The sequence below is a fragment of the Schistocerca americana genome, chromosome 9 (assembly GCF_021461395.2).
Source record: "Schistocerca americana isolate TAMUIC-IGC-003095 chromosome 9, iqSchAmer2.1, whole genome shotgun sequence".
Lineage (NCBI taxonomy): Eukaryota > Metazoa > Arthropoda > Insecta > Orthoptera > Acrididae > Schistocerca > Schistocerca americana.
Window position 1 is genome coordinate 136459668 of NC_060127.1, and position 22611 is coordinate 136482278.

At 38.1% G+C, this 22611-nt stretch overlaps 1 protein-coding gene across 1 annotated transcript in view; it reads left to right on the forward strand.

Moving 5' to 3' along the window:
- LOC124551237 overlaps window positions 1-6070 on the forward strand; it is a 146770-nt gene extending 140700 nt beyond the window's left edge. Inside the window, exon 7 of the mRNA XM_047126232.1 lies at window positions 5542-6070. Within this exon, the coding sequence (XP_046982188.1) occupies window positions 5542-5644 (103 nt within the window). The 3' untranslated portion in view covers window positions 5645-6070. The remainder of the gene's footprint in view (window positions 1-5541) is intronic.
- Window positions 6071-22611: the final 16541 nt, after the last annotated feature.

A 22611-nucleotide genomic window follows, 5' to 3' on the forward strand; every position in this document is an offset into this window, starting at 1 on the left:
ATTGATGTAAAAAATGTTCTAAGCCTCAACACTAACAAAACAAATTAAGAACAGCTCCATACAAGATCGCAACAACTACTGACAAAGTGATGATAAAATATTTTTTAATTATATTCACTCTCTATAAAAATACCACCAGCCAGCTCAAAGCAAATGCCAACTCACCGCAAAGGAATTGCTTCCGTATCAAAATATATATTGACGCACCACAAAGGAGCCGCTTCCACATTACAAGTCAGTGCTGCCTGCATCAAAAAGATAAAATTGTCATTTCACATCAAAGTTTCATAAACTGGCATTAAGCTTTCATAGAGTGACGAGCAGAAAAATTGTGTTAAAATGAATATGACTGCTGCTATTAAAAGAGGTTTCATAGTTGCCATAGTCAAGAGATTAATTTATAAAATTTCCTGTGTCATTAAATGAAATTCTTGTGTGGCTTTTGGGTGTAAAGAGTTGTTATATGATCAACATAACATACTTCCTGTGCCAGCTTCCTCCTTTCTGTCCTCGCTCTCCAGCGCACACTCTTAGTAGCAACTATCTATTTGATCTACCCTACTAACCATTAAGAATTCAAATCAGTCATGCATTTACTTGTAAAATACTATAAAAAATAAGGGGGATGCTCAAATGCATAGTTACAGAAAAACAATTTTTAAATAATTTGAGTGATTTATATTTTTAGCAGTCCGTTTTTTACCTCCTGCAATATGAACCTAGACGGTGGTCCATCAGTTGCCGACCGTGGGCCTAAACAAATTGTGATATGAATTTTTGGGACTTTCTGTACACATGATTTTGACCCCTCTTTACTTAGCAATGAAGATTAAAACAGTTCCCTCAGAAAATAATAGACAGACTCACATTCATGAGGATGACAGTTGAAATCTGCATTCAACAATACAGATTTAGGTTTTCCACAATTTCGTTCCAAGCAAATGCCCAGGTGGTTCCTTTGAAAAGGCACGGCCAATTTCCTTCCCCATCCTTGAATCATTCTGAGCTTGTGCTCTGTCTCAGATGACCTGTGTGTCAATGGGACATTAAACACTAATCTTCAGAAAATAATTGTTTTATTGTATAAAGAATATTGTGCACATAAGCAAAAACAAGCTGCATTTGCGACTGACTGGTCAATGACACTATAAACACTTTGTAACTACAGGAAATACATCTTAATTCGATTGGTTGAAATGGAGTTGAAAGCAAACCAGTTCAAGTTTTTGTATAAGCTGCTGTTGGTGTCTGTGGTTGACAAATTTTCATGCACATTCCTGGTGTCATTGGAAAACAGCAAATTTGCACTCGAATTTCGCAGCTGCAGACAGATCATTAGCATAAATCAGAAATAATGAAGGACTCGGGACAAAACTCTGAGAGACTCCACAGCGAATAATTTCTGTATGTGGTACTACAGTTACTCCCAACTTACATTCCACAACATCCAAAATTACTTATAGCTTTCACCATTTATAAACACAAAATTGAAATGTCTTCTTTGAGCTTTAGTGGGTATGGAACAAAAAAATGTGGCACCTAACACACACACTTGGCTTTTTCGTATGCTAAACTTTGTTCGCAACATTATTATTTCACAGCCTTTAAGTGAGATGCCTACCACTCAACAGTCACATGAATGTTATTATGGTGTGCTTTAATAAAATTTCTGTGAAATGATTATTTAGAAGAAACCTCAAAATCCAAAATCTGCCATACCTGTAGTGCTTTTATGATCACGTTTAAGTTTTACTTATGCTGTAATAAACTGCATTTAGTGCTGGTGTACGGTAACTATGTACTTTCCTCAACTCAGTCTGTGCTTGGAACATAAGCAACCTTTTTAAATAAAAAGTTTTGTCACTGCACAGTATTAACCTTGATAAATTACTATGCAGCCAGAGTCATGCATAATGTAGGCAACTGTATTGTACCTATTTGAAACCTCGAGGTTCTAATAAGAGGAGTAAAGGTAACTACGCACCATATAGTTGACGCATTGAGCAGGAAATACATTCATTAAAAAAACAAACTGAAATTTCAAAGTAGTGTGTGCGTGTGCTCGATCCCTCCCTCCCCCCCCCCCCTTTTCTCTCTCTCTCTCTCACACACACACACACACACACACACACACACACACACACACGGGCAGAGTGGAAACTTAATTCTTGAAGACAACTGTAAGACTGAAATTTTCTACAATTGTAATTAAGCTTTTGGATAATGCGCTTCCTCAGAGCTAACTGATAGGCGTACAGATAGCTAAATTGTTGTGGCAATGCAACCTGTCTTTTCTGTGGCCCTTACCATTAATGGGTATATTCATAAACTTTTTCTGTGGCAAGGGAAAGAGCCTTTGAAGAAGACTTCAATAACACATCATGTTCAGAACTTGATCAAATAGTAGCAAGATGACAGTGCCACTAAGTACCATCCTGCCATCGGAAGAAATCACGCAAACATCTATCCTATTGAACGATATGTAAGCAGACACACAACTCGTTACGCTTCCATGCTTCCTGTGTTTATTACTGTGAGTGTCACATAGAGTGCTCGAGATGTCAACATTGAGAACTCTTACTTGGTATAAAGTGATTGCTGACAGACGATACAGTATGTTCAGTTTCATCTGGGCTTACTACAGTGTAGACTGTGTTACAGAGTATTTCATGTCTTCAGGAGATGTCACGGTTACCTCGTTCTAATTTCCCAGTGGGTAATACATCTGGTGAGCATATAGATCATTATGTTTTTCCTGAATTATTGATCCAATGCTCTGCAAATGTTCTGTTACGAATGTGTGTAATTATCTGTGCAGAATGGGCAAGACATCTGACATGTTGATACCACACGAATGACCTTATGCCCATGAGACAACTTGCAAAGCAGCAGCAGATCTGTAAACAAAATTTTAATAATCATGAGTATTTAGACTTACATCAGTAAAATAGTGACCAGTTACACAATTCTTCAAAAAGCCTGCACCACACACATACGTCATTGTTCATCCATTTCTTTTGGTGAGCATGGATTCCTGGCTGACAAGGAGAAGTTCTCAGCAGTGGGATCAACTTTTTGAAACCATCTGGTTAAAGTCAAAGGTATCACACCCTGCAGCCTTTCATCCTGATGGGCCCTCGTTAGCGAGTAATCGATTTAAAAAAAACTTCAGACTTTCATGTGATACTCTACAGCTTTAATAAGGTTAAGGTAAAGTCTACACATGCAAAGTAGTGTCAGTTCAGATCTCATCAGGTGCTTTGAAATATTTTATTTTTAAATCTTTATCAAAATGTCTTTGGCCATTAATTTTATTCAATGAATTGGTTTAATTGTAATGTTTTTTATTTACATTCATTTATCAGGTCATTTTAATCACCATGTTAACTGTTTCATTTGCTCTCATTTTTTTCTCATCATTCTTTTTCCACTGCAAATCTTTGTGCATGTGAATTTAATTACTTTTATCTATACATCATAATTGTTATTCTATCACCAATTGCTTTCCTTTTTTGTTGGTGTGTTTTCTCAGACTTCGAGTTTCATGAATTTTTTACATAATGTATGTAAAGACAAATGGTGATGGCTTCCAACCACACTCCTGTTCTTCAGAGTTTGGCAGTGTCACCATAATGAAAACCATATCCATGTTTTCCATTGCTTTATACAATGCAAAAGTGTAGGTAGCTTCCAGAGCGAGTTGTTTGATCACTACAACAAGTAGAGTGGAGAAGATGAACTTTATTCAGACAGGTAAACACACAAACCATATCTGACAAGGGGAGGCCACAACATTGGGATCACGGTTTACGTGAAATTTTGTACATCTTTATTAGGCCATTGAAACAACATTCTGTACAAGTAGTAAGGTGCACTACTCCCGCAATTCCAAGAAAATAGCTAGAGAAGTTTTACTCATCTCTTAAGTAACTGATGTCTCTATGGGCAGGTGCCGGACGTTAGAGTTCATGGTGGTCAGGTGATTAGCATTCGTGCTTCGTAAGATGAACGTGTATGAGACAATAGTTCAATTCCAACTCAAACCTTCATTTTCATAGTACAAGTGTACATTTTTAGATACTCAAAAAATTTGCTCCTGCACCATTTGTTCTTGCTACATTAGCAAAGTCTCACTGCTATGCAGGTTAACTGCCAAATGGGGTCTGTCTCTGTGCCTGCAGCTCAAAAGTATCAAGGTGCAAATTAGTTCTGAGTACCTTACCAAATTGCATATATGATTTTGCAAACCGTGATAGGCAAATGTTTTCAGGAAAAATCTATGCATTTCTTCATTTACTTGTCGATATATATATATATACATACAGTGTATATATATATATATATATACATACAGTGTATATATATATATATACATACAGTGTATGTGTGGATGGATATGTGCGTGTGTGCGAGTGTATACCTGTCCTTTTTTCCCCCTAAGGTAAGTCTTTCCGCTCCCGGGATTGGAATGACTCCTTACCCTCTCCCTTAAAACCCACTTCCTTTCGTCTTCTCCTCTCCTTCCCTCTTTCCTGATGAGGCAACAGTTTGTTGCGAAAGCTTGAATTTTGTGTGTATGTTTGTGTGTCTATCGACCTGCCAGCGGTTTTGTTCGGTAAGTCACCTCATCTTTGTTTTTTATATATAATTTTTCCCACGTGGAATGTTTCCTTCCATTATATATATATATATAAAAATTGAATTTAATTAAAAATAGTAAGTAGTGAAATATCATGATATTTGCTGAAACTTCATGTAAATATAAGTGATTTTTTAAATTATATTACCTCTCAGAAGTCACATAAATTAAATAAGAACAGTGGTGGAAAAAAATACAGTTGGAAAAGTTAAGTTTGGAGGGGACTCAAACCGTCGTCTCGTACACATTCGTTTTACGAAACAGTAGCAACTGGACCACCATAAACTCTAACATCAAAGCACCAACGCCAGATACATCCGTTACATAATAGACGCGTAAAATTGCTCTTGCAATTTTCTCAGACTTGCCAGAGTAGTGCACCTTACTACTTGCAGATTATGTTGTTTTAATGGTCTACTAAAAGTGTACAAAGTTTGAAGTAAATCTGTGATCCCAATGTTGTGGCCTTCACTTGTGAGTTAAATGATTATTTACATGTGCTGCAGTGTGGCAGACATTTACAGCACTACTTTTTCTGATAGCAGAGCAGGCATTTGTGGTGTCTGCCATATTTTTTGATCACAGCTCTTATCTCTGAGGAAGGGCGTTATCTGAAATATTAGCAACTTTGATTCTTATGTGCATATTGATCATTTAATGTGTCCCAGCTATACCTTTACTTCTTCAATTAAATGTTTAAACATAAGTGTTACACAAAATACACTTTCCGACACTCATTATGTTTACGATAATTTCCAACTGCTTGAAATAAATTGATAAATCTCCACTTGTATATCTCTTTCTTGCTGTGTATGTGTTACTGTCACATTAATGTGGATTTTTAAAACAGGAAGTATGGCTTGTGGCTGCTAAAAAATGTTAAAGATTTGTTTTGTCCACAGTTTTTATTCTGGAACAAGACGTCCGGACAGAGTGCACCTAAACAGGGCAGGGCTTCAGAAAATTCACAGTTTTCTTCTGCAGAAGCAGCTATTGAATGACTAGGCTGGTGACTGGGGCAGCATTTATGATTGCATTTCTGCCTATAACTCATCTACACTTTGTGCACTGAACAGTGGCAGTAAACAGATGCAGTTGACGAGCTGTGTCCCGCCATCACTTTTATTCCACTCTGGACTCTTGCATTAATTTTAATTTCATTTTTAGTATTGCTCCACCTGGAGAGGTTAAAGTTTCAACTGTTTACACATTGTCATCTGTATTGAATAAATGTTTTGTTAGTTGAACAGGAGTTACAACTGACTGAAGTAGTTTCAGTGCCCATTATGAGGTTGTTCCAAGTGAAAATTTCTTCTTACAATGCTCAGCAGTCTTTGTGCATGTGAAAATATTTTGCTTAAATGATTTAAGCATACAATTTTGAAAACTGTCAAGTGGTTAGCTTTTTTTTTTAAGCTACTGCTCTGTAATCATGAGATGTAAAATAAATACAATGTATTAATAACTTGTTTGTAAATTGATACCAGTTTTATGACAGACTTTTTAAGAAAAATGCCTTTTGTTTCAATTTCATACTTTGTTTCTTCAGAAAATAAAATTTTTCCACTTTAGAAGAATCATATACTATATACCAAATATCCAACAGAGGTGTGTCTGGTATGTGAAAAGAAGTAAAGAAAGTGTTCATTTAACTGTACTACAATAGAGTTACAAAGTTACGAAACATAATACTATTAGGGGAACAGTAGTTTCAAAAATCTTTGCATGGATATTATTCAGTGCAGTAAAAGGAGCTCCCCAACATAAAGTTATTTAATTCACTCTTAAACTCCACTAAATTCATCCTTGTGAGAAGTTAATATGCTCTGGTAAATTCTTGAATATGTAATATCCATCCGAAATCAAACAATGGGAACACCATGTAGGAGGCTGAGCTGCCAGAGTTGGCAGTCATTTGCATGAGGTGTGCTTGCTTGTGTGTACAAGTGGTGTGCATTTCTCTTTCTCTTTTACTGATGAAGGCTGTGGCCAAAAGCTTTGTGTAAGTCTCTATTAATTGCGCCTGTCTGCAACTTAACATGTCTTCTTTACGGTAAGTAGCAATCTATCTTTTCCTACATTGTTAAGTATCCATCCATTTATTTGTCTCCTCTCTGCAATAATCTTAAACCCTTTGAAGTTATTGTATATTGTTTTGGGCATCAACTCTATAATGATTTGACACAGTTGTCCATTTCTTTCATTTGTTAGCTAGTCTGTTAATTTCAGCGATTAAATAATTAAAGCTTGGGTAGTCAAACGCAAAATTATAACATGACATGCATCAGAGTATAGCACAGTTTTAATGTTTTCCTTTAATTTCAAACAAATTCCTGTAGAATATAGGTAAGTCTTCATTACTGGTGCACCTATCATAGGTAAGTGAGAGTGTACAACTGGAATTGTCATGGTATTACATTTTACATGGACAAATCGTGGAATTCCATGTTTTTGACCTAGCATTGTAATTTAATTTTATTGAGTTTCGTAAATGACAAATTTTAAAGACTTAATATGAAATATTATATTAATTATGTGCGTATTATCCCATATAAATTATCAGTGTTTGAAGGCTGTGTCTAAGCTACAGCTTATTGGCTAGTATGTCTTAGCCGAGAGGGGGGGGGGAAAGTCGTTATTGTGATGTTAGATGCCCCTCCCCGTTAATTTTTTTGGGAGCTCTTATGACAGTCTTGGGCATGGCTGTTAACAGCAACTGTGAGTACACTTCAATTAATAAAGTAAACGGCCAATCAGTTGCAGAAGTTTATTTATTTAAACTTGACATAGGTCTCAATACTGCTATGAGTATCTTCTTCAGAAGTATGTGATGTTACTTGCTTACATTACATTACATGTTTTAATTAGTGTAACCAAGTAACATCGGTATTACATCCAGGATTATCCATCGTTTTAATAGGGGCACTGTATTTCAACTGGTGCTTACTAATGAAATGCATGACTCAGTGAGGGATTTAAGTATTTTTGTATTCATTTACAAATAAATAGTGCTGTTGTTGTTGTGGTCTTCAGTCCAGAGACTGGTTTGATGCAGCTCTCCATGCTACTCTATCCTGTGCAAGCTTCGTCATCTCCTAGTACCTACTGCAATCTACATCCTTCTGAATCTGTTTAGTGTATTCATCTCTTGGTCTCCCTCTACGATTTTTACCGTGATCCCTTGATGCCTCAGAATATGTCCTATCCAGTGATCCCTTCTTCTAGTCAAGTTGTGCCACCAATTTCTCATCTCCCCAATTCTCTTCAATACCTCCTCATTAGTTTTGTTGATGTTCATTTTATATCCTCCTGTCAAGACACTGTCCATTCCGTTCAGCTGCTCTTCCAGATCCTTTTCTGTCTCTGACAGAATTACAATGTCATCGGCGAACCTCAAAGTTTTTATTTTTTCTCCGTGGATTTTAATTCCTATTCTGAATTTTTCTTTTGTTTCCTTTACTGCTTGCTGAATATACAGATTTTATAACATCGGGGATAGGCTACAACCCTGTCTCACTTCCTTCCCAACCACAGCTTCCCTTTCATGCCCCTTGACTCTTTTTATCAAGATTAAGAGGACTGGATTGAAACTGTGCCTGGTGAATCTGCTTTAGCTTACTCCAGCCACTGCTTTGCTCAAATATTTTTAAGCACTGTGGATTGTCAAGTGCTTTTCAGCCACGTGAAGAAGAAAGAGCATACAGCATGCTTTAAATAAGAGAACATCATGTCAATTTGAAGTGTTTTTTTAGTGAAAAAAGTTATCTTCTACCCAGTCACCTACTACTTCTGAGCCATTCACTTCAATACAATGTGCTTCAGAATCAACAGTCCCTTTATTAACGTAAACAGCGAGTCGTTGATGCAGCCTTGAAGAATTTGTACTAAAAGAAGACTTAGTGACTGTTGAAACAGTAACGACACACAACTCACTTTGGTAAGATGAAAAGGTTGTTGCTATAATCTCAAGAATGTAAAAACTGCACTGCCGCTAACAAGATACAACTTAAGCAAGATATGATACAGTATGTTCAGAATTGCACCCTACTTTAATCAACAGTTGCTTGCATTGCTGAAGAAAGCCAGTATACTGTTCTTGGTTTTCATGATCACTGAATAAAGTTGTGGACACACACACAAATGGATTTAAGTACAAGATTTTAGAATGAAGATAAAAAAGAGGCAATCACAAGATACAGTACTTCCTCTTTTCTGGGTCACTCCAGAGCTACTGACCTTCTAATGTTATTCATTGACATTGATGATTACAGGTACTTGTGTGGTTCCTCTTGTCACCCAAAGTAGGTGGCCCAGTAAATCAGATGCCACTGTCTCTTTTAAGCCTTTTCAGCAACACAAGGTGCAGAAATTGTTTGTGCTTCAAGGTAATAGCCTTTTTTTCTGGCAGATTTCACATGTATTAATAAGTGTCTTATGCTCTTGGCCCTAATGAAAAATAAACAACCACCTCCTCTTAATTTTTCCAAGCACTTTTCCAGTCTAAAGTGTCCACAGATAAAATGTGTGTACTGTGCCAAATCATCTATGGCATGCTGTAGTATGCACAATTTACAGTCCACTTAGGATTTGTTCTCTGATACAGTACTCTTTCATGCACCAGAAATATTTTCAGATTTTCTCCTCTTCACCAACAACAGACATTTGTTGATGCATTGTTCACGACATATGTTTTTCAGCATTCTATGGGCTGTCCCTTCATGCGCCACGCCTTTCATGAGTAGTATCCTCTTCTCTGGCTTCAGTAGTTGAGCTCCTTGTTCTTTTTAAGTGGCTAAGACTTGGAGCAGGAGAGGCACCACGGGACATTTTAATTTCCACTGTCTATACTTTTACAAATAAATTCATAAAACTTTGTCAGCATGACCAGGAAGGATTCAGGATTCTCACTCACAGCAGTGGAAGTTAAAAAATATAGCAAAATAATTTTCTTTTACATGTGAAATTTCATGATTTTTTTCACCTACTATTGGCTGCATTTGTTGCTAAAGGCACACTTTTCTTCATAAGTAAGAGAGATTCTTTGATGAATTTTGCACAGCATACAAACCGTACTTACAGGTGTGCGAAGCTATAGAATTTATTTAATTTATGAAAAAATGAATGAGCTGTTACATTTTAAACTTCATATCTAGAAAAAATTCAATTTTTATAGTTAATTATCTCAGTTTTGCCACAGTTTGTAATAGATTTGGAAAATTCAAGAGTTTTGCATTAAGGAGTTTTTGTTTACCAATTTTGAAAGTAATAGGATATTTATTTTGGGTGTTACATGTACCCAAGTAGAGAAATTGGTGTTTTGTGGAAAATAGCCATTAAAGTTTCTACTTCTATTTGACATTCTTTTAGAACTGTCCAGCACCATAAGCAGGTTCTTTTTCATTTTCTAAATCAGTTTTCTTCCTTTTCACATTCCTATGATTTTTATTACCTCCAAAAATGATTTATTTGTTTCCACTACATGCTCTCAGTCTATTGCATACAAAGCTTTGATGCAGTTTACTCTGTGCTTAATTCCCATTTTCTGTAAAACATATTTCATACTTTGCAGACCATCACTAAAACATGAAACTGCATCATAAACACCAATTAGCAATTCCATTTCTTCCCACAAAAATTGTTTTTGGCAATCTTTCCCATACACATTGGTTAAAACTTATTTGTATTTTGGGTACCGCCATGAAGACATTTCTTCAGTGAGTTTTCATTTGCAAGGTCCCTGAATATAGATTTGGTGGCTTCCATTACAGCAGTTGGTAAAGAATTCCTGTGATGATATTCTTCACCACCAGCAATTGACATTTGGTAGCCACACCATGATTCAGTTTCTTTTGGGCACAAGTTGTGGATAGGGTTATTGTCTGTGGATATTTTGTTGAAGTATAAGGCCCAAACTGCTTGCTTCATATTTTTCAAGTCCCCTGTGTTACCTCTTATTGCCAAGCCGTAATATGTGTGTAGCTTGTCAGTTTCTGCATCCGTCAGTCACCCTCTCCCTTTTATTCCCTTCCCATCAGATAATTTTTTCCTGACAAATCTTGTCTCAGGCTTCTAAGTCTAGTGCCGAGTCTTTTCTGTACATGTCCCACACAATCTAACTTCTGCACAGTAGTCTCAGCTATATATGGAGCACATTTTTTAACCTCACGGAGAGCTTTACTATCAGCATCGCCAAGATACTTCACGAATCGCAGGCCATGGAAGGCAACAGATCTGATAAACAAGCTGACAACTCCCTGCACTTCCATACCTCCACTTCAGCCTTTATAGTTCATATTACATTCATGAGCTGGAATCCCTTTCACACATCTGTGACAAAATGTGCTTAACATTTCAACATCTAGTACTTTGCCAGTGTCAACAGATGTTATAATAACACCATTCAATGAAGTGTGCCCTCTTTTTTGCCAGTTACCATCAAAAGTGGCCACTATGTCCCTGTCACCATCATATTCGATAATAGATTCTTCTTCAGCACTTTTCATTGAAGATTCTGCAACTTCTTGTACAGCCCAAAGCAGTAAGCCATAATATCTCTCATATTTTGCTGGATGGGGTGGAAGATTCATCACTGCACAGTGTTCTTGCTGCTTCTGTCCCCTACCAATACAGTGCATGCCATATGCTGCCCTCAAATTCACATCATAACCTTTGTTTATGGTTTTAGATGTTGTGCAAAATTGGTTCAAATGGCTCTGAGCACTATGGGACTTAACATCTATGGCCATCAGTCCCCTGATGTTGTGCAAGACACACCAGTGTTGCATTTGCTGCATATCACAGATAAGTTCGTAGCAAGGCCTTGCCTGGCACTCTGATCTTCCACCACAGAAACACACTGCACACCAAAGCAATGCTTGCACATAACTTGTCCAATATTAACTGTGACAGTATGTTAACATCAACAATAATATTACATGAACCTTCAGATTCACAACCTCCCTTTTCATTAGCACCAAAAACGAGGTTCCTTCTTGAAGCACACAATGGCGGTTTGTTTACTGGCTCTGAGAGGTTGCAGTCCTAAGCCACTGCTGTAACATTTGTTGTAGCACCTTTTACTGTGTATTTGTTGCCCTGGTGACATTCTTTACTGTTGAAGCAACAAATTCTGGACATCTTGTAGGATAATATGCCACAAACGAACACAAAATAACACAGCCAAATTAAAATCATTTTGAAATTCACAACACGACACTGCAAGCCTTTCAACACAGATAACAGACAAAATCAGCGATCAAAACAATGCACATGGATAGCAGCAGAGAAAGTATCAATATCAATAGTCCTTTGTTTCTTGTATGACAATCTCTGGTGCAAATATACACATTCGAATTCTACAGAATGAAATACACTTACGTATGACTGAAGAATGCTGTAAAAAGGTGTGTGGCGCTGCATTTTGGTGCACTTAAGACCAAATAACGTGCCTTATAATCTCTCAAATATATATGTTTTATACATCGAACTATTCAGGAAGATTTGCGCTACAAAATAGGCATATTTTTGAATATTTTTTATTTTTATTTTTTTACTTCCTACCTTCCCTCAAATCCAGTGACAAGTGCAATAAAGCATAGGGGACTAAATCTTCTCTCCCGGCTTGTACTACACTTCGAAATCAAATTATTGGAGGGCTTAAGTCTTCATGTTACTTGCCCTCCATGTAGCATTTACTTATTAACATCAACAACAAGGCCCAGTGGCTGGTGACTACTACATATTTTCTCCCAGCTAAATAATAGTGGAATTTCGTAAATCCAAATAATATAGCTTGTGTTTCCCTCTCTATTACTGAATGCTTTTGTTAACTGCTTGTCACCATTTTATTTCTGAAAGTGATCCTCTTAATGTTGTTCTGCTCCACAGCTTCTTCAGTTTGATACAGATGCACTGCCATGCCATAATCAGATGTGTGACAGGCCAAATTAAAAAGTTTTGTTAAGCTCTAGATGTGATGATATTGGCGTGTTGGTTAATGCTGTGTTAATTGGTTGAAATGTTCCCTTACAGTGTTCTGTCCACGACTGCATGCTATTTTTCTTAAGCAGATTGTGCAAAGACTTATCGTTTACTATTTTTTTATCTATAAAATGGCGGCAGACTCTGCACAGCCCATAAAATCTCCCAAGTTGCCTCTTGGAGCTACACATCACGAGTTCACATATTACCCACAATTTTTCCTCGACCACCTGTATACCTTCTAGCATAGTTACATGGTTAAGTGCCACGAGAATTTTGTTTCCTGCCAACCAAACTCTGATTTTCTCAAGTTCATTTTAGCTTCAGCAGCTTCAAACTTCTGGAAAAACTTCCTTTAAAGTCACCAAATACGCTTTTCAGTAGATCGTGTCAGAAAACTCTGTCCAACATCTGAATAAAGGTGATGTGACCACTTTTAGCTCAAAGGGAAACATTAGAAACTAATAACACCACTCTTCGTGAAGGGATATGTTATCTGCTAGCACTCTGAATCTGACAATACCTGTTGATATCTGGAAGTCAGGTCCAAACCCGTAAATACTTCAGCACCATTCAACTTCTGTAACAATTCTTGAACATTATATGGGTCTCTCTCTCTCTCTCTCTCTCTCTCTCTCTCTCTCTCTCTCTCTCTCTCTCTCTCTCTCTCTCTCTGTCTTGTTTGAATATTTTGTTCACTTTGCTAAGATCTATTATGATGTGCACATCTCGTCCGTTCTTATGTACAATGAACAGTGGACTGTGTATTGGGCTATGACCATGTTCTATGATCCCTAAAACTACATCTTTCGAAATTCCCTTTTAGCTGCTGCATTTTATGCTTGTGGAATCAGATATATAGGTTTGAAATATTGTCCATCTGGCTTTATTTTTGTTTTGTAAGGCGGTCCTTCTATCACTCATGGCTTCCGTGAAAAAAATGTGTTTGTCATTTAGCAATATGTTAGTAAGTTCCATTGCTGCCCCTTCTATTAATTCTTTTATGGCTGCTACCATCGTTTTTATATCCTTCCACCAGTTGAGCTGCTTCTTCTTCCTGTGATCAATAAGCTATTCTGTCTTCGTTATCATTTAATTCATTCTGCTTTTCCACTTCTCCTTCTGCCATTGCATAATATATACTTGTAAACAAACTTTCATTACTGCCGGCTGTATTGCCAGACAGCTGTGCCATTCTTTATCTGTCTCCACATCACACTCTCATTTCATTTTTTGGTAATCTGTGTCTTCCTTATTTACTGTTAACCAGGCTGATCTCATTATCAACTCTGCTTTGAAGTTAGCTACTACTACTACAGCATCCATTCTAAACAGTGCCTCTTCAGTCTTCACTTCCAGCAACACTTGACACTTTATAGGCTCTGCTCATTTTACCTTATAACTGTGTATCTCCTGATCCATATTAAACAGTTCTTCATATAAATTTTTAGTGACAGCTCAGATTTGAGTCTCAAAGTCCACCATCACTTTAATTTTCTTTGACATATTTTTGCAGTTATAATCAGAGTCACAACCATACATTATCCTTGCCTCCTTCTTCGTCTATCGGTTCTTGTTGTTCTCCACGCAGTACATCTCTCTGTATAATGTATATCCTCTGTGTGGTTTACTTCCATTGGCTGTATATCATTAGTTTCAGTGCTGGTCTCAAACTGAACTAATGCGAGTTCATGGGATGTTTATTGCTTGGCTTATGTTCACATCTCTCTTGCTGCCGCCCTTCGGAATCCCTCAAATGAAAGCGTGCTCCTTCATCAGTGGTTGTGACATTTCACGGCAGTCCAAACGTGTAGAGACGTCCTAGTGCACCCTCTTCATTCTGTCTTCCTCCACAGTCAAGACTGTAATTGGATGAGCTGTAATTATATCACTTGTGTTTGTGATAGCAATCACATCCTCCTTTGTTTCTGCATCGGCTGTTTTGTCTCAAATCCAGTGGTTTCTCCTGTCTTTCAGTTTGTGCAAATATTTGTCATGCCTGATCTACAGTTTCAATTATGGTGCCAATCGAGTGACAACAGCAGCCGTTGAACCAACCAGAGTGCAGTGTTGCATTCATCATAAGAAACTTCCAAATATTGTTTTCTCTCTGGTGATTTTTCCAAAAAATTCAGAATAGGTTTCTGTCATATCTCCAGTTATCAGATGATACCAAATTGAATTCAGAATCTTGTCTTGCTTGGTCTTAGCACAGTATTTTGCAAGAAACATCATTTCTATCTCCATATATGGCAAACTTTCTTTTTATAGCCATGTCCCTCAATTGTAAGCCTCATCATCCATCTGATTTACAACATAAAACAGAAATTGTGTATGAATGCAATGGGATAAAGTGCGCCACTTCAATTAAACTTACTGAATTTACCAGCTATTCACAAATTCCACTTGTGGGTCTTCTTTTACTCTGATTTTGGTGTAACTTGCAACACAACTTACTTCATCCCTTAGCTCTTCCTTAATCATCTGCTCAACACAGTTGTCAGTGTTCCATTATACAGCATCTCCTCAACCATTAAGCCTAGCATATTTACTCTTTTTTCCATGTCTCCTACCCTTATAACCACCTCTTTCTACTTTTTGAATACACTTCCATCCCTTCTAACCTTTTCACTTGCTTTTTTGTTTTGTTTTGTCTTACTTAAACATGTGAAGGAGGCACACATCCCACTGACCATGTGATGATCATCATGCTCTTACCACATGCACTATCCTGCACAGATATCCAGCCCCGTAGCTTCACAACTTCAACCGTGCTCTCAATGGACTTCAGTGTTCAGTGTCCTCGACTGCACAGAGATATTAACTTGCATACCAGATGCTGTGGAAGACATCTATATCCACATCTTTATCTACATCCTGCAAACCAATTTGCAGTGCTTGACAGAAGGTACACCTGAGTGTATCAGGTATTAGGGATTTTGTCTTGTTCCATTCACATATGGAGCACTTGAAGAATGACTGTTTGCATCTCTCCGAGCATGCTGTAATTAATCTAATCTTAACCACATCATCCCCATGGGAGTAATACCTAGTCTTCATTTGAAGCCAGTTCTTGAAACTTTGTAGTTAGTCTTTCTCAGAGTAGTTTATGTTGCTCTTATAAAAATCTGCCAGTTCTGTTTCTTAGCATCTCTGTGACCTCACAGGTCAGACAAACCTGTGACTATTTGTGCTGCCCTTCTCTGTAAACGTTTACTATCCCCTCTTAGTCGTATTTGGTATGGGCCTCACACACTTGAGCAATATTCTGGGGTGGGTCACGTGGATTCTGCCTCGTGCTTTACACATGACTGAGCCTTTCTCCTTACAGGTACACATTAGTGTGTTTCAAGACATAAGGTAAGTCATTTTCCCCCACAAAATCAAATAAAGTGCTGACTCTATGCCAAACATGAGATGTGAAAATTTGTACTGAGAGTATGGAAGGATTTTGGAATTTAATTTTTATATGGTAAATAAAACACCAATATCTCCATATTGTCTTTATATAATGTTTAACATGTAAAAACATTATCATTAAATTTTCTTTTCAGAGTTTACTTTCTGCATTCACAGTAAATGTTTTGGAGTTCTTGTGCACAATGTAACAAAAATTGGGTTTGTTCCTCCTCAACCATGATTAAACCATGAAAATTGTGCATGAACTTGACCATCCTTTCTCCTGTATTGTTCACTGCCCTCAATGTTGAAACCTTTTTTCAGGCTTCTTCAAATGAAGCACTATTTGACTACAGGCCCGGACATTTGGGGAGAAAACTGTTATCAGTTGTAAGATGATCGAGCAATGACTGACTTCTGACCAAAATGAAGTCATATATGCTTTTCCCTGTAATTAAAAAAGAGTAAGTGAGGTAACAAAATTGTGATGTAAACAGAAAAGTAAAGAAATGACTTTTGTGTTTCCTTGTATAACTTACCATACAATGGACTGCAAAGTTCTTACTTTGACGGGATGTAACATTTACAGTGCTGATTTTCAACTATTTTTACTTTAGGTTCTGGATCAACATAATAGTCAGTGACAAGACAGAAACGTCATCAGGCAAATACCATAAATGCAGGCTTACCTTTTGTAAAGCTGCATTTGAGATGGTTTTTTGAGTTTTTCGTAAGACTTCATCGATTTCTAAAAGCACAAATCTTGGGAGGGTGCTTTTACTGTCAAATTACATTGGAGTCATGGCTTTACGTAGCATGTGTCAGTGAACAGGCAGAGTCTAACAATGCTGCCTACCCTTGCAGGTAATTTTGAACGGAGCACAAATTAACGATATTTTTAGGGAATGAATAGCTCTCACCATCCAAGTTTGGTGTATGGCACCTGGAGGTCGAATCTTAAATTTTTTCTGTGCATCTTCACCTAAAAATATCACAGAAAGCTCTGCCAACTCTCAGTAGTCATCTCACATTATTTCTTTGGTCAGTTCTGTTTGGTGAAACTCAAGCAGATTGTCCGTTTTGGAAACAGTCAGGTGCATTGTGAGCTTTTCTTTATAGCATTGAATTTTATTTAGAAAGACACTTTTGCAGTTATATTGGAACTTTTTGAAGGGTGGAATTTCAGGATTTGTTATCACTTGACTGACTTGCAATTTTCAACACCAATTCATACACGTGCTGGTGGCAAGCAAAAATGAGCAGATTTCCATTAAGTTTTTGCTCGAAAAGCATTGGGGCACCATTGATATGACTTGTAATTGAAGTTGTAGTATCACAACAAATTAATCACTCTTTATCTTTGGGATTCCAGTCTACAGCTGCATTCCAAACAGCCTTCGCATACTGAAGAACTTTCCAGCTTTAGAACAACAGTAAGTTGTTCCTTATTTCCATATGAAATAACTTTTGGAAGATGTTCTTCTTTTGATTTCTGATCATGTAAAGCAGGTAACAGTTTGCCATCACAGTGAACAGTAACATCAAACGGCACCTCGCTTTGAAAATTAGCTTTTATAGGTTTGGCACCTCTTTCAATTTTTCCACATAAATTCGTTGAATAAAAGACTTAAATACAGGAAATTCAATCAGTACTACATCCAAGTGCCTCAATGGTAGCTTCAAGAACAAACACAGTCTCTCATACTTAACTGACTCCTGTCTAGTGCTTCAATTAATTTTGGAGTAATGAAATTCTTCCACATAGTTGCTTTAAGGATTGTAGGATGAGTGTTCTTGATCACAGCTGGGAAAATCTACTTGTAAATGCATGTAATTTCCATTGAAATCAGATGATGAGTAGTATTGTTCATAAGATGATGTCGAAGAAGTTGGCATGGGAATATATATAGCACATTGCTTTTCTTCCTCAATAGTTCTGAGGCATGACCTATTTTTTTTATTAACTAATTTTTTATCCATTCCAGCTAAGTGACTAACACAACCCGGCTCCCTCTGTCACTATAAGAAGGTTCTATCTGCATTAATTGAAGTTCACCAGCATGTGCAATGTCAAACAAATCATCTAAAACTCTTGTCCGTATTGTTCAAATAGGTTTTGGTGCACTTCTTGTAACTCCTTCCGGTTTTGATGTAAGTTCACTACTTTCTTCACACAATTAGCCAAAGATTTGGCTGGTATATGCCCCATTTCCCAAAAGATAATACACTGAGATGACAAAAGTCATGGGATAGCGATATGCACATACACAGCTGGTGGTAGTGTCGCGTTCACAAGGTATAAAAGGACAGCCCAGTGGCGGACCTGCTACTTGTACCCAGGTGATTCATGTGAAAAAGTTTCCGATGTGATTACGGCCGCACGACGGAAGTAGACAGACTTTGAACATAGAATGGTAGTTGGACCTAGACGTATGGAGCATTCCATTTCAGAAATGGTAAGGGAATTTCCATATTCCGAAATCCAAAGTGTCAAGAGTATGCTGATAATACCAAATTTCAGGCATTACCTCTCACTGTGGATGACACAGTGTCCAATGGTCTTCACTTCATGACCGAGAGCAGGAGCAGAAGGAAAAAGTAGCTTACACTGTCACTCACAATCAAAAGCCCTGTGGTTTACCTTCTGGCACTTGTGTTTTACCATCTGGCACTTACAGTACCATTCTTGAAATGCCTCACTACATGTGGACATGGCCACGCAGACGTGGAAACCTCAAAGTCAGCACTAAAATCGCCCAGTACCACGGTAGCATCCCCATCTCCTCCCCCCTCCTCCTCCAGCTTTGCAACAACCACCAAATCTCCATCTCCAGCAGCGAAATCACCTGCAACACAACTGTCAGGGCAGAAGGAATACTACCGCGAAAACTTCTTATGTCCCTCCAGCCAACAAACATCTGTGTCTTCAATTGCCACTCCCAAAGGCTGTAAGAAATCAATCAAAGACAAATCTTCTCCTTAGCTGACTCTAAGATCCTCTTCAACGGTGCTGCTGCATGCTACCCTCACCTGGTCGCCCTTCGTTTCCACCAGCCTCTGCGCCCTGCAGGAGAGAGTATTCAAAGGCTGGCATTCGACAGCCACCGAGGTGACAATCCTTCCTTTTTTCCTCCTCCTCCGCTTTCCCCATCACGACTCTCCTCAAATGGAATTTCGCGGCATTAGATCCAACAAGGAGGAATTATGCCTGTACTTAGAATTCCAGTATCCGATTTGTTTTCTGCCTGCAAGAAACAAAATTGCATTCTCGTGTCCACTTTGACCTCTCGCATTTCTCTTCGGTCCACTTTAACCTTCCCCCTGAGGACACCATTCCATCTCATGGGGGAGTCGTGCTGCTCCTCTGGGATAACATCCATAGTCAACCCAACTCACTGAACAGCCAGCTGCAAGCTGTTGCAGTCCATATTTTCCTTCCTCACTTCACCTTTTCTCTTTGTAACGTCTACATCCATCCATGATTTGGCATCACCAGGGCATACTTCTTCCAGCTTATTGGTCAACTCCCTCATGCATTTTTGCTGCTTGGTGACTTTAATGTACACCATTACCTTTGGGCTCTTCCGGAACCTGTCCGAGAGGTGCACCCACATTCCCTTCAGGCTCCAGGCACACATATTCGCATTTGGACCTCTTGTTCTGCACTACCCAGCTTGACCTTCATCTTGAGTGGTCCATTCCCTATGACAAGTACTCGAGCGTCCGTTTACTGTGTGCTATCTGTTTGCTGACACCTACTCTACCTACATGTAAACCCAACTGGCAGCTTTCCAAGGCTGACTGGAGGCTTTGCTCCACCCTGGCAACTTTCGATGAACAACATTTCCCCAGTTGTCATGACCAGGTAGAATACCTTACAAACATTATCCTTACCACTTCAGAATGTTCCATTCCTTGCACTTCGTCTCAACAGCGCCATGTCCCGTTCCCTTGGTGGATGAGGCAGCAAGAATTAGTAAAGACCCAGAAGTAATTTTACACTATAAAAATTGTTGTAATATACTGAGAAAAGTTGTCAGAAAATCAAAAAATATGTACATTAGAGATGAAATAACAACTTGGGCAATAAAATCAAATTAGTATGGAATGAGGTTAGAAGAGAGACAGGAAAAGTAACCACTGAGGTAGGTAGTATTACTATTAAGGAGAATGAGACCATCTTAACCAACAGTATACAAGTAGCTAATTTATTTAACAACTATTTCTTAAGTGTAGGTGGGAAAATTGGTGAGAATAGTTCAAAAGAAAAAGCCAAGCAGTACATGGGTGAGTCAGTTTTGAGAAATCCTAGTCAGGTTAATTTTCATCTAACAACCTCTTGGGAAATAAGGAATATCATTAAATCTTTGAAGAGTAAATATTCTGTTGGAGTAGATGACATCTCTAACAAGGTGTTAAAACAATGTGGAGGAGTTACAGCTGCTGTTCTGAGTCACAGCTGTAATGCATCACTAACTCATGGTATTTTCCCAGACAGGTGAAAATATACCATTGTCAAGCCTCTCTACAAAAAAAGGGGACACCACTGATGTCAATAATTGTTGGCCAGTATCCTTGCTTACAGCCTTTTCAAAAATCGTTGAGAAGATAACGTACTCGAGAGTGGTTAGCCATCTCAACAGTAATGGGATGCTTAATAAATCACAGTTTGGGTTTCAAAAATGCTGTTCCACTGAGACGGCAATATACAGTTTTACTGCCAACACATTGTCACCAATAGGAATTTTCTGTCATTTATCCAAAGCGTTGGAGTGAACTATGACATTGTGTAACAGATATTACAATTCTGTAGTATAAATGGAATGGCATATGAGTGGTTTAAAGTCATATCTACAGAACAGGAAGCAAAAAGTTTAAGTGATTTAAGGAAGTTTCCCACTTCATCTAACTGGGGTGAAATTACATTAGGTGTTCCACAGGGTTCGATTATGAGTCCCTTTCTGTTGTTGATATATGTGAAAAATTTGCTTATTATCTGCAACAAGAAGCTAAACTGACACTGTTTGCCAATGATACAAGCGTCATTATTAATCCAGTAAAAGAAACTCCAATGGAAAATGATACAAATAATGTCTTTGGAAAAGTTATTGATTGGTTTTCTGCGAATGGGCTTGCTCTGAACTTTGAAAAAGCACAATACCTCCAATTTTCTACTGAAAGACTACAGTTCCTTCAATAAATATAACACAGAAGTCAGTAGCCAGGGTAGAGCATACTAAGTTTTTGGGTGTCCATATAGATGAGAATCTTCATTGGAAAAATTCATATTTTGGATCTCCTAAAGTGACTAGGTTCAGCAACTTTTTCAATCAGAATAATTGCTAATTTTGAGGATATAGAAATTAGTGAGGTAACATACTTTGCATACTTTAACCCTCCGTGTCACTCAACACTTAGGTAAAACAGTATTCACTGTTCAAAAGAAAGTGGCTAGAATAATATGTGGGGCACGTAGTCGCACACCTTGTAGGCATCTGTTTAAAAGCTTGGGAATTCGCACAACAGCCTCACACTTCATTTACTGACAAGCGAACCTCCCCATCGCACCCCCCTCAGATTTAGTTATAAGTTGGCACAGTGGATAGGCCTTGAAAAACTGAACACAGATCAATCGAGAAAACAGGAAGAAGTTGTGTGTAACTATGAAAAAAATAACCAAAATATACAAACTGAGTAGTCCATTTGCAAGATAGGCAACATCAAGGAAACAGTGCGGTCAGGAGTACTGTGGTCCCATGGTTAACATGAGCAGCTGCAGAACTAGAGGTCTTTGGTTCAAGTCTTCCCTCATGTGAAAAGTTTACTATCTTTATCTTCGCAAAGTTATGATCTGTCTGTCCGTTCATTGATGTCTCTGTTCACTGTAATAAGTTTAGTGTCTGTGTTTTGCGACCGCACCGCAAAACCATGCGATTAGTAGACGAAAGGACGTGCCCAAGGTCATAGGTCAACCGATTCCTCCACAGGAAAACACGTCTGAAATATTCTACACGACACTGGTGGCGGCATGTGCATCACATGACAGGAATATGTTGTCGACCTATCAAACTTGTACACTTGGCGAATGGGTAAAAAGATTCTTCTACCTTGCCCGATTTAGATTTTCTTGTGGATGTGATAATCACTCCCGAAAAAGTGATGAAAACATAAGAGTTTGTCACATAAACTGCAACAAATGAATGCAACAGTTTCACAGTCGCACAGTTTTCCCTGTGCTCTGTCAAAACATATGTTTTTAACGTTTTCAAATTTTTCCTTGTGTAGACCGTCAAATCCTGCATATGTCCAAGCAAATCTGAACATGTCCTGGAATTTTGGAGAGCGAAGTTGATTATGTGTGAGTGCCTGAACTTCGATAATTGTCTGAAAATAAAAAAATTAAACTTTTCACTCGAGAGAAGACTTGAACCAAGGACCTCTCGTTCCGCAGCTGTTCACGCTAACCACGGGACCACGGCGCTCCTGTGCTCGTATTATCCTTGATGTTGCCTATGTAGCGCATGCACTATTCAGTTTGTATATTTTGCTTATTTTTTTTTCATAGTTCCACACAACTTCTTCCTGTTTTCTCA